Below are 13,264 nucleotides of genomic sequence, written 5' to 3'. Positions count from 1 at the left end.
GCAAGTTGGCAAATGCTTTTAAAATGAAAATGTAAGCAGCCTGTATTATGCAAATTGACCAAAGTATGCATGAAGTATGTATGTTAAACAAGGTTTATGTATGTTAAACAAGGAAATGTCAGACATAAAAAAATGGTATTAAAAAGTTATCAAATTACTTAAGGAAAGGCGGGGCAGTGGCAAGCCCACTGAACCTGCTGGAAACTGATGTAAATTTGAAGATTGAGGAAGGACCCAGCTGAGTTAACAGAATATAAATTTAGGAGCTAATAAACCACGAATCGACTTTTGTCACCAGGGAAACAGATAGTGCTGATATATAAATCCCAATGAGTATTCTAAGGAGTAAGAAAGGAAACTATTTATAACATCGAATTAACTTCAAATTCAATGCTACATGCTGTTTAACATTTTTCTCTCTCGTAGGGGTAAAAGAGTTGAGCTCAACTTAAGTTTATTATAAAATAAGGAATGACTCAGCTGACTGAGGTCAGAAAAGATCTCTACAATAATGTAATTTGAAAGAATTTTGTTTTGAACTTCCGCCCTGCCAGCTACAAACTCAAAACAGGTTATTCACCATATTTACTCTTTCAGCTGTGACTTCTATTCTTCTCCCCAGTTTGAGTGGAACAAATAGAGAAAATAAACAAGAGAAGTTAATGTTTTGTAAATATTTTAGTTCAGAGGCTTAAATTATTTTTCACTTTTAGTCATTAATTTTGTGTGTTCATTTGTTCATTCATCCAAATTCATTTATTCAATAAATATTTATTGAGCATCTATTATGTGCCAGGTACTTTTCTAGATGCTACAACAATGGATGAGCCAGTAAAACTGCCATGAGGTGAATTAAAACGCAGTAATATGATTTTTTTTTTTTTTTAATGATAGTGGAGCCCTGGTGGCACAGTAGTTAGGAGAGACGGGTGCTAACAAAAAGGTCAGCAGTTCGAACTCACCACCTGCTCCTTCAAAATTTTATGGAGCAGTTCTACTCTGTCCTATAGGGTTGGAATTGACTCAAAGGCAATGGGTTTTTAATATGATAGTGATTGGGGGGCTACTTTCAATCGGGTGTTCTGAGAAGGTTGATCTGAGAGGTAATATTTAAGATTAAATCTGGGTGATAACAAAAAGCCAATCCTATGAGGAGAGGAGCAAAAAGAATTCAAGCAGAGGGCATAGCTTGACTAGCAAGCGGCCATCTAAGATGCATCAATTGGTCTCCCAACCCACCTGGAGCAAAGGAGAATGAAGAATACCAAAGACACAAGGAAAACATGAGCCCAAGAGAAAGAAAGGGCCACATAAACCAAAGACTCCATTAACCTGAGACCAGAAGAACTAGACGGTGCCTGGCTACCTCCAATGACTGCCCTGACAGGAAACACAACAGAAAATCCCTGATGGAGCAGGAGAAAAACGGGATGCAGACCTCAAATTCTAGTAAAAAGACCAGACTTAATGGTCTGAGACTGGAAGGATCCCAGAGGTCACGGCCCCCGAATTCTCTGGTAGCCCAAAATTAAAACCATTCCTGAAGCCAACTTTTCAGACAAAGATTAGACTGGACTATAAGACACAAAATGATACTGGTGAGGAGTGTGCTTCTCAGCTCAAGTAGACACATCAGACTATGTGGGCAGCTCTTGTCTGGAGGCGAGATGAGAAGGCAGAGGGGGAACAGGAGCTGGTTGAATGGACACAGGAAATATAGGGTGGAGAGAAGGAGTGTGCTGTCACATTGTAGGGAGAGAAACTAGGGTCACATAATAATGTGTGTATAAATCTTTGTATGAGAAACTGGCTTGAATTGTAAACTTTCACTTGAAGCACTATAAAAAGAAAAAAAAGAAAATACGCTTGACTTGTTTCCAGAACAGAAAAAAGTCCAGGAAGGTAGATTCTTGGAGATTATATTAGAAAGGAGGTAGAGGCTATTGTGTAGGGCTTTGCAGGATGGGGTGAGAAGTTTGGATTTCACTGAAGTGCAACGGGAAGCTACTAAAGTATTTTAAGCCTGGAGTGATGGGATCTGGTTTACATTTTAAGGAATGCCTAGTGAGTATTGGTGGAGTCCCCAATAATGCCAACAGTTAACACACCTGGCTGCTAACTGAAAGGTTGGAAGGTCAAGTCTATTTCCAAAAAATCAGCCATGGAAAACCCCATGGAGCATAGTTCTACTTTGACACACATGAGGTCATCATGAGTCAGAACTGATAGCAACTGTTTGGTTAAAAAATGAATGTCTGCAGTCACACAGCTGAACATGGCTGGAGAAAGCAAACAAGCATAATGGAGGGCCTCATTTTAATTCATGACCACTGACCTCAGTCCTCAGTGCTGTCTGGTAATCATATATGCCCCTAGTCCTTTAATCCTGCCTTTCTCCTAGACAACTCCTCAATACCACCTCTCTCTTTTAAACCTTCCTGTCTTAGTTATCTAGTGCTTCTATAACAGAAATACCACAAGTGGATGGCTTTAACCAAGAGAAGTTTATTTCCTCACAGTAAAGTAGACCAAAAGTTCAAATTCAGGGCATCAACTCTAGGGGGAAGGCTTTCTCTGTTGGCCTTCTCATCAATGTTCCCCAGAACTAGGAGCTTCTCCTCATAGGAACCTCAGATCCAAAGGACGTGATCTGGTCCCGGCACTGCTTTCTTGGTGGTATGAGGTCCCCCATCTCTCTGCTCACTTCTCTCTTTTATGTTTCAAAAGGGATTGCCTCAAGACACAATCCAATCTTGTAGACTGAGTCCTGTCCCTCTAACACAACTGCCACCCATCCTCTCTCATTGATATCATAGAGGCAGGATTTACAACATATAGGAAAATCACACAATACCGGGAATCATGGCCCAGCCAAACTGATACACACATTTTTGGAGGACATAATTCAATCCAATACATTCCACCCTTTGGGCCCCCCCAAAATCACATCCTTACAACATGCAAAACATATTCATTTCATCGTATCATAGCAAAAGTCCTAATTCCAAGTCCAAAATCTAAAAATTCCTGCTCATCTGTGAAATCTAGAATTCAAGTTATCTGCTTCCAAAGGTACAATGGAAGAACGGGCACAAGCTAGACATTTCCATTACAAATGGGAGAAACTGGAGGAAAAGAAGGGATAACAAGCACCAAGCAAGTCAGCATAACACATTACATTAGCCCTCAAGGCTTTGAAAATAACCCTCTGTTCTCTGAGACAATTTATACAACGGCCCTGCCCTCGAGACTCTAGGTTTTGGCCACATTCTCTAGATTCTGAGTGGAGGGCTCCTGGACCCTGGGCTTCAGCTCCACCTTCCAAGCACACTATGACAGCAACTCTGCTCCCTTGGCTTTAGGTGCACCATTCTCCTAGTGCATCTGAGTGGCAACTCCACACTTAGAAATACCAGAGACCATGGCTATACCCTTTGTAGCCTCTTTTGAGACTGAGGCAGCTAGGCTTCTTGTGTTCCTTGTCTCTTCAGCTCTGCTTCCTGGTTTCTTGGCCTCTCAGCTCCTCAGGCCTCATGCCCGCATCTGTCTTGCTGGGACAAGTGCTCCAAAACTCTGTAGCTCCACCGATAAGTGCTCGGAGGCACCCCACTCTGCCAGGAACCCTCCTGCGCACAGACATGCAGCTCTCTTGCTCTGTGGGTGAGCTCCGGTGCTGTGCGCTGTCTGAAGCTGGCCTTCTGGTTCTGCTGCTGCCAGTTCTCTGCTGCTGATGCTTCTCTGCCACTGCAGGTTCTCTGCTGCTGCTGGACCTCTGCTGCTGCTGCTCATCTATCCATTCACAGTTTCAAAACCGCTTCCACTTTTTAGGTATCTGTTAGGGCAGTACCCCACTGTCTCGGTACCAAATTCTGTCCTAGTCACCTAGTGCTACTATAACAGAAATATGACAAGTGGATGGCTTTAACAAAGAGAAGTTTATTTCCTCACAGTAAAGTAGACTAAAAGTTCAAATTCAGGGCATCAGCTCCAGCTGGAAGGCTTTCTCTGTCAGCGTTCTCATCAATGTTCCCCTGGACTAGGAGCTTCTTCGCAAATGGGCACCGGGTCCAAAGGACACACTGTCCTCCTGGAGCTGCTTTCTTGGTGGTATAAGGCCCCCTGTCTCTCTGCTCACTTCCCTCTTTTATATCTCAGAAGAGATTGCCTCAAGACACAATCCAATCTTATAGATTGAGTCCTGCCTCACTAACAAAACTGTAGCCCATCCTCCCCCATTAACATCATAGAGGCAGGATTTACAACATATAGGAAAATCACACCATACCAGGAATTATGGCCCAGCCAAATTGATACACACATTTGGGGGGGGACATAATTCGGTCCATGACACTTCCCACCTTCTCCTCAGCCCTCCTTGATCTTTGCTGATGGCCTTGCTTCAGACTTCACTGAGAACTGGCATACTCAGAAGGGAACTTCCACAACCTTACATATCAACCCACACATCAATATTTGTACCCACCATCTCACCAGTTGCTTCATGTTAACTACACCGTTTATATGTGAAACCACCCCTTCGTACCCTCTCCCCAGTCTGGAACATTCTCCAACAAGTGTCCCTGCTGTACCTACATCACCTATATTTTACCCACCACTTGGTCATTCTTATCAGTATAGAAACATACTGTAATTCCTTCCCCTTCTTTAAAATACTTTAGTACTTTTTCACTGCACTTGAAAAGAAAAGGGGGTAGGGTTGGGATTGGTCTCATTTCCCTCTGCAGTTTTTGCCATTTCTCTGCTATGATTTTAAAGCAAAGTTCTTCTCATTCTCTCATGAGCCCCCCTCCAATCAGACTTCTACTCTGCTGAAACTTCTTTTTTTTTTTTTTAACATTCCAATAACCTCCAAATTACTAAACCCCTGGTCAATTATCTTTCATCTTAAAGGCCATCCCCAGCATTGACTCAGCATGTCCTTCTTCCTGGAATACCTACTTCACCACCTTTGGGATCCCCCTCCTCATTTTCTCCTACCATATGACTCACTCCTCCTCAGCAACTCCTGCTGGGTCCATTTCATCTTCTCACGATCTTAAAGTTAGAGGGCCCCAGGGTTTAGTCTTCTGACCACTTCTTTACCACCTTCACTGGCTCGTTGATCTCAGATAAAGTTATGGCTTTTATGTCATCTCAAGTGGTTTGTGATCAACCACGAATCTAAAGGTTGGCGATTTGAAACCACCCAGTGGCTCTGAGTGGAGGCCCCTGGGCCCTGGGCTTCAGCTCTGCTTTCCAAGCCCACTATGACAGCAACTCTGCTCCCTCGGCTTTAGGTGTACCATTCTCCTAGTCCATCTGAGTGGCAACTCCACCCTTAGAAATATCAGAGGTCGTGGCTTTACCCTTTGTAACCCCTGAGATCATGGCCATACCTTTTGAGACTGAGGCAGCTAGGCTTCTTGTTGTTCCTTGTCTCTTCAGCTCTGCTTCCTGGTTTCTTGGCCTCTCAGCTCCTCAGGCCTCACGCCCGCATCTGTCTTGCTGGGGCAAGTGCTCCAAAACTCTGTAGCTCCACCGATAAGTGCCTGGAGGCACCCCACTCTGCCAGGAACCCTCCTGCGCACAGACATGCAGCTCTCTTGCTCTGTGGGTGAGCTCCGGCACTGTCTGGAGCTGCGCTTCTCGTTCTGCTGCTGCCAGTTCTCTGCAGAAGAAAGGCCTGATGAACTTGTTCCATAAAGATTACAGCCAAGAAAACCTCATGGAGGAATTCTATTCTGAAACATGTAGGGTCCCCATTAGTCAGGGGCTGCCTTAACAGCAGCTAACAACAACATATGCCACTACTCCTAAATTTACATCTCCAGCTTAGTTCTCTCTCCTGACCTGGAGGTTTTGTATATTCAGCTGCTTATTCTACATGTCTTTTCACATGTCTAACAGATATCTCAATCTTTTTGTTGTTGTTAGGTGCCGTCGATTTGGTTCCAACTCATGTACAACAAAACACTGCCCAGTCCTGCACCATTGTCACAATCATTGTTATGCTTGAGCCATTGTTGCAGCCACTGTGTCAATGCATCTCTTTGAGGGTCTTCCTCTTTTTCGCTGACCCCCTGCTTTACCAAGCATGATGTCCTTCCTTCTCCAGGGACTGGTCCCTCCTGATAACATGTCCAAAGTATATGTGATGTCGTCTCGCCATCTTTGCTTCTAAAGAGCGTTCTGGTTGTACTTCTTCCAAGACAGATTTGTTCATTCTTTTGGCAGTCCATTGTATATTCACTATTCTTCATGAACATCACGATTCAAAGTTGTCAAATCTCAATTTTTGTATACCCTAATTTGAACTGCTGATACCCGCCAACGCTATTCCACTTAGTCTTATGGATCCCAGTTGAGGTCAACTTTATCCTTCTACTTGCTCTGGCCACAAAACTTGGAGTCTTCTGATGTCTTTCTCTCACACCCCACATTCAGTCTGTCAGGAAACTGTTATATCTTACTTCAGAATATATCCAGAGCCTGACCACCTTTATTGTTACCACCCTGATTTTAGTCACTATCATCTCCCTTTTGGATTATTGAAATAGTCATCTACTTGGCTCCCATTTCCATATTTGTTCCCATCCTATCTGTTCTCAACACAGCAGCCAAAGTAATCCCTTTAAGACATTGCTTTGCTCAAATCCTCCAGTGGTTCTCCATCTCAAAAGAAAAACCTTGATGATCTCCAAAGCCCTACATATCTTACTACTCCCCCCACCCCACCCCCCCACCTTTTGCTCTCATCAACCACACTGGCCTTTTTGCTATATCTTGAACACACCAGGCAGACTGAAGGCTCACTGTTGTTTCCCAGAACCTAGAACAATTCCTGGGTACACAGCTGGAGCTCATGAATAAACTGGAGAAGAGTAAGGCAAGGACATAGGGTCACTGTGAGTGGACATCTAACTGGACAACATCTAACAACAACAAGGCAAGGACACCTAATGTTTAGCTCAAAAAACTTGATGGATGGTGGTATATTTGCTGAGATAGGGAAGCCTGGAAGAGGATTGGGTTTCAGGGCTGGGGAGATGAGCGCTGTTTTGGTATGTTAATTTTGAGATGTTCACTAGACATCAAATAGATATATTATTAGTACGCAGTTGGCTATGCAAGTCTGGAATTCTGGAGGCACTCAGAGTCCAACTTGGGAGGCCATCAGCTTTTAAGTGGCATTTAAGTCATGGAACCAGATGAGATCATGTAGTTAGAGTGTAGATAAAGCAGAGGATGAGGTCCATAACCAAGCCTGAGATTATGCCAACGTTCAGAGATCAAGTAGAGGAGAAGAAACATCAAAAAGGATGAAGAAAGAGCAACCAGTGAGGCTGGAGGAAGGCCACAATAAGGTATCACTGAAGCCAAAAGCGGTGTTTAGGGAAGTGGCACTGGATGATGCTGAAGGCTGCTTAAAGGCCAACTACAAAGAGGGATGTGATCAGAGGCTTGTCAGGTGCGATCTCAGTGGAGTGAGAGGACAGAAGCTGACTGAAAAGTTTGAGGAGAGAGTGGAAGATGAAGTGAAGACATCAGCTATAGCCACTCTTTCCAGAAGTTCCATACTGTGAAAGGGAGCAGAAAACAGATGGTCATACCCTAGACTCTGTCATTACCAGTGTAACTGTTGAACTCACAAGCATCCCACTCACCCTCTAGCCACTTCTTTCTCTTCAGCTTACTTTCTCCAGAACCAGCACTTCAGCAAATCTTTCCCCTTATCAGGACCTGGAATTCACTTAGTATCCATCATTCATGTCAATTCTTTTCTCACCCTGTTTAAGTTTTGTGGACCATCGCCATAATCACTGCCAATTCTGTTCTCTCTTCCTCCATCATTTGAACAAACCTGGTTAAATCAACTCTTAGCTTATTTTATCTCTGCATCTGAGGAGCTCAACATGGCTGAAGAAAGCATAACTATGCTGACAGGTTTGTTTTAAATTCATGAGCATCTCAAGTTGGCCTTCAGGAATGCCCCGCAATCTACATTTCCCAGGAGAGTTGACTTCCCTGCTCTTCAAGATGATTACCTCACACCTTACTCTCTGCCAGCAATCTTGCTTTTTTCTAGTTCACTAATAGAAACAATAGAGACCACCACTTCCTCCCACCACATGATCTACTAACCTAGTGATATCTATGCCCACATACTCTGCCTTGTGGCAAAGGCCGATTCTTCCATTTGTGCACTGATTGCATCATCAAGTTCCCCTTTCTGTGGGATTATAATGCACAAACACAAGCACACATAGACACAAAAGTTAAAGTATCTCCCATCCAAAAATATATACGTTCCTTGACTTCAAACTCCCACCAGCTATTAACCCATTTCCCTGCCCCCACTTTTAGTAGTTCCAGAGTGCCCTATATTTGCTTTCTCCATGTCCTCACCTTTTGTCTCTTGAACTTACTCCCACCAGGTGTTCTTTCCCACTGTCTTACTCCCAAGGCTACTCGTGGCCTCCAAGTTATCAAACCTTAGAGCCAGTTCTCAGTCCTCCTATTACTTGACTTTCCACAGCACTTGACCCAGTTCATCATGCTCCATGCACTTGACTTCCGGAACATATTTTTTTTCTCCTACCTCATTAGTTAGTCCTCAGTCTCCTTTGCTTCCTCTTCCTCCACACTCATAAACACAATAGTGACCCAGGTCTCAGTCCTTGGGCTTCTTCTCTGTCTACATTTACTTCTTAGATGATCTCATCTAGTTTCATGGCTTTATATAACCCACCCACTGCCGTCGAGTCAATTCTGACTCATAGCAACCCTACAGAACAGAGCAGAACTGCCCCACAGAGTTTCCAAGGAGCGCCTGGAGGATTTGATGCCATCCATAAATCGATGACTCCCCGTCTTTTAGCTCCAGCCTTTGACATTTTACCTGATTTTCAAATCCTCAAATCTAACAGCTTACTTAATATCTTTTCTTGGAGTATCTAATAGTCATCTCTAACTTAACATGGCCTACACAGAACTCTTGATTCTCAACTCTATTCACCCAAACACGCACACTCCTCCACAAATCTTCCCCTTCTGCAGACACCTTAGGACAAAAACTTGATTCATTTTTGATTCCTCACCATCCTGTGCACCCCATATTTAAACTATCAGCAAGTCCTGTTAGCTCTGTTAACAAAACCTATCATGAATCTGACCTTTCCACCCATACCATTCTAAATGCAAGCCACAACTTTTATCAGGACCATAGTAAGCTCCTGTCCTCTACAATCTATCTTCCATACAGCAGTTGGATTGATCTTTTTAAAATGCCATTCCTCAGCTCAAAATTCTTCAAAGGCTCCCCATTACCTTTCAAATACAAAAAAAAAAAAAAAAAAGGCTATCAAGTTGATTCAGACTCATAGTTCTACGAACAGGGTAGAACTACCCCACAGGATTTCCAAGGCTAAATCTTTACAGAAGCAGACTGCCACATCCTTCTCCCACAGAGCAGCTGGTGGATTCAAACCGCTGACCTTTTGGGTAGCAGCCAAGTGCTTAACCACTACACCACCAGGGCTCCTTCACATTTCAAATATAAAATTCTCACCAGCCCCCTTCCTACCCAAGCCTCCAACCTCATCTCCATTCATGCACTACCTTGCTCTCGCCGTACTGGCCTTTCTGTAAACACATTTTATTTGCAGTTACGATTCCCTCCCTGACTTCATTCCAGTTTCTGATCGTCACCTCTTTAGAAAGAAGTCATCTGCATGAAACAGACCCAGCCAATTCAGTCATTCTTTTTCGTTTACTTTTTTTTCATTAGCACTTTTACAACTTGAAATTACATGCTCATGGGCTTTTCTCTTCCATTAAGAAGAAAGCTGTATGAGCAGGAGTGTTCATCCACTTCTATCCTAGTGTTTGGCACATCGTAGCTACTGTCAACTGGTTAAATTACAGAAAAAGATATCTTAATGGGGAGGGGGGCTTAAGGGAGGCTGTCTCCTTTTTAATTAAGGTAAAAAATACTAGAGCCATCTTTTATCCTGATGGGAATAAGCCTGTAGAGAGAATATATTAATGTAGGAGCAAGAGGCTAATGCGGAAGGCAGAATATGTAGTTCTAAATATAGGCATATCGCTAATGCGGAAGGCAGAATATGTAGTTCTAAATATAGGCATATCGCTAATGCGGAAGGCAGAATATGTAGTTCTAAATATAGGCATATCGGTAGATTTTGAGAAACAGAAATGAGATCTAAGATATCTTCCTTACTTCTCTGAATGTAACATTATCCTTGGAATCCCTCCCTGTACGCAGGATGGCCATAATTATGTTCCAAGATGACAACTCCACCTTATCCTTTCCATGAAATTGCCCAAAGTTCTATCTATACTGAATTTCATGATACATCAAAGCTTTCACAATAAAAATATGTCTTTTCTGCATAGCTCAAACATGAAAATCCCAGGGTGTTTTTTAAAGTAATAGCACATTTTTTAAAAAATCACTGTAAATTAAGAATGACATTTTCATTAGTGCCTCTTTCTCTTTCAGGAACTATGTGAAAAACAACATTCGTTTCATGAGTCATCACCAAGAGGAATTAGTGCGAAGACAGCTTCAAAAAAGAGCCCCAAGAACAGCTGATGGAGTATAAAAGGCTGGGTGGTAAGGGCCAACCAAAGCAGCTTTCTCCAGAGATCAAATGGCCTCAAAACCTTCCGAATGGCAGGTTTTGGTAGAACACCTCACAGGGTGTCTTTGTGCCATCACGTATTTGTTACTGCTGTCTTTTCAATGTCATGGAGCTAGTTTTAAAAAGACACCCTGAAATTATAGACAACTTTTAATCGCCACCTCCCCCCGCAAAAAGAACCTCAAAAGGTAGATGAGGCACAAGGTCACATAGAGTTTCTTTCTTATTCTCAGCAAAGTGTTGTTGTTGTTGCCTCCAGTCAATTAGGACTCATAGCAATCCTATAGGACAGAGTAGAACTGTCCCTGAAGGGTATAGGGGTTTCCAAGGCTGTAATCTTTATGGAAGCAGATTGCCAAGTCTTCTCTCCCATGGAGTGGCTAGCGGGTTTGAAGTTTGAACCTTTTGGTTAGCAGCCTAGTGCTTTAACCATTGCGTGCCTACAGGGCTCCTTTTTCTGACCATGATACCAGGTAAAATATATACCAGCTGGTTGAATGCTCCCCACCTTTTTCACAGAGTAGCCTTTGAAAAACTATGTGCTAGCGATAAGATCAACCTTTGCCTTAAAATATGTATAGAGGCCAGTCACAGCTTTATTATTCAGATACCTAAGTGGTCTGAACACTTACACTTTTTGTCTACTAAGACACTACTTGCACTGGATCTTTTATAAAAAAAGAACCAGGACACAATGTGGACAGTTTAATTGCACAAGTGTTCTAGATTAGGATAGGATCCTGGCTAGGATTTTAGTGATAATTCCTAGTTACAATTCAACAAATACAAAGACTATACTGCTTATTTTAAGAATTATGAATATAATTTAATGCAAAATATCTTGGTTTTATTAATTTCATGCTAGTATTATAAAAATATTAAAAGAAACAATTCTGCAACTGCTGAGAAAAAATAAGCATTTTTTTCCCATCTGTTTTCTTATGTGAATAGAACAATTTCAAAATCATGGGACCATATTTATTTAGAAGTAGCTATTAGCAAAAAAAAAAAAATTTTTTTTTTTTTATTAGTAAAACATTAGAAAGAGGTCAGGCTATTAGGTTATTTATCCAAATCTCTAAGTAGGTTTGAGTTAAATCAAGTTTATAAAATTCTTTCCTTGTAAGGCTTTCACAAAAACTTTACAGCAGTCTAGAGTTTCTCGCCATTATCAGCCCTCCTCAGGAATATCACTACCTCAGGTTATGGCGCGCTGGCTGTAATTGACGTTGACTCTCAGATGACTGCAGATATAAGAAATGACATTCAGACATCAAGCCAATCCTCTCACTACTGTTCTCTGTGGTGAAACAGACAGACCACAGACCACACCAGAAACTTAGGTTTTTCATCGTCACAATAATGGATTACTTTCTTCTGTATTTCTCCAGTTGAATTTTAAGCCTTGGCAAAATATTTTACCAGTAGAACTTGGTTATGATGATAAGACAATCCACAATGAAGAGTCTCAAACCACTTAACTAGTAACCCATTAAATTACTAATATTATAAGCTATTTTTTTATGGGAAGGCACACACTAAAAAATTAAAGCATGAATGATTAATCTGAAGAAAAGAGAATCAATCCTATGAGCCAAAAACCTTTGAAGAAAAAGAGGAAAACCTGTATTTGGCTTGGACTTTTCCTTATTGGTAATAAGGAGCAAACTGTCCCAGTTTGGTATAAAGGTGTATGATTCACTACATTCCATGATAACAAAGTAGAAAGATGACAAATCTATGTAAGCAATAGTCAGACTGTATTATCTGAATCTCAGAAGACTGACTAAAAGTTCTGGTTTTGAAATGGACTATCTTAATTAAAATTGGCAGAGGAAGTTATGAGGAAAGGAGGTTCGAGATCTTAAACAATTCTATAGTGGTACATTTTCATATGCAAGTTAGAGTTTGCACTGTTTCTGTTTGTTTTGGTAGGAGAAGGGAAATTGTGTTCTACAGGTCAATTAAAGAGATTTATCACGAATCTTCAGTGGAATTATATGCTGAGATTAAATCAAGACATGTAATACAGATTTTTTTCTTTGACTAGAATCACAAATTTTAAGATATTTAACAAAATTATTAGATGTTTCCTTTGAAGTTCAAACACTACATATATTTTAGCTATTTCTTGGTTTAGCCATTCATTTATGAATGTAAATGGGCAGGAAACTGTAAACCTAATTGGTTTATTACTAGTGATTTAAATTGTAGTGTCTTAAATTGTTCTCTTCTAGTTTCCTTTTATTTTTCTGAGTCTGTAACTAAACAACTTTGTCTTCGAACTATGTTTTGACCCAATACCCTCCTAAATCAGAGCTTTTTGACTTTCAAAAATAAAAAGGGAGAATCCTTTTGATTTGTACGCATATATTCACATTTTTTATTTATAAAAAAATTTACAGCACTTGCGGAAAGCCAGCAGAAGACATCACACTCAATCACTTCTTACCACTTTTGTGAGATCTAGTAGCTTACCCAGTGACACTCTGCCAGGTGATGCTCACTGAGCCACCCTGAAACTGAACCTGCTCAGACTGTTGGCCTCCCTTTTCAGATAAAGCATTTTGATGAGCTACTACCCAATTTCAAGTCATTCA

The 13,264-nt window shown here is 41.5% G+C and overlaps 1 protein-coding gene across 1 annotated transcript in view; it reads left to right on the top strand.

Moving 5' to 3' along the window:
* The window catches only part of SLC2A12 (solute carrier family 2 member 12), a 79,184-nt gene extending 65,945 nt beyond the window's left edge, over positions 1-13,239 (top strand). The window contains 2 exon segments of the mRNA XM_049901517.1: positions 10,523-10,597; positions 10,599-13,239. Of these exon segments, the coding sequence (XP_049757474.1) occupies positions 10,523-10,597; positions 10,599-10,710 (187 nt within the window). The 3' untranslated portion in view covers positions 10,711-13,239.
* The last annotated feature ends 25 nt before the right edge of the window (positions 13,240-13,264 follow it).

Source organism: Elephas maximus, chromosome 1, assembly GCF_024166365.1.
Source record: "Elephas maximus indicus isolate mEleMax1 chromosome 1, mEleMax1 primary haplotype, whole genome shotgun sequence".
NCBI lineage: Eukaryota > Metazoa > Chordata > Mammalia > Proboscidea > Elephantidae > Elephas > Elephas maximus.
Note: the sequence above shows the minus strand (reverse complement) of the source record. Positions and strands in the feature narration are given on the sequence as shown.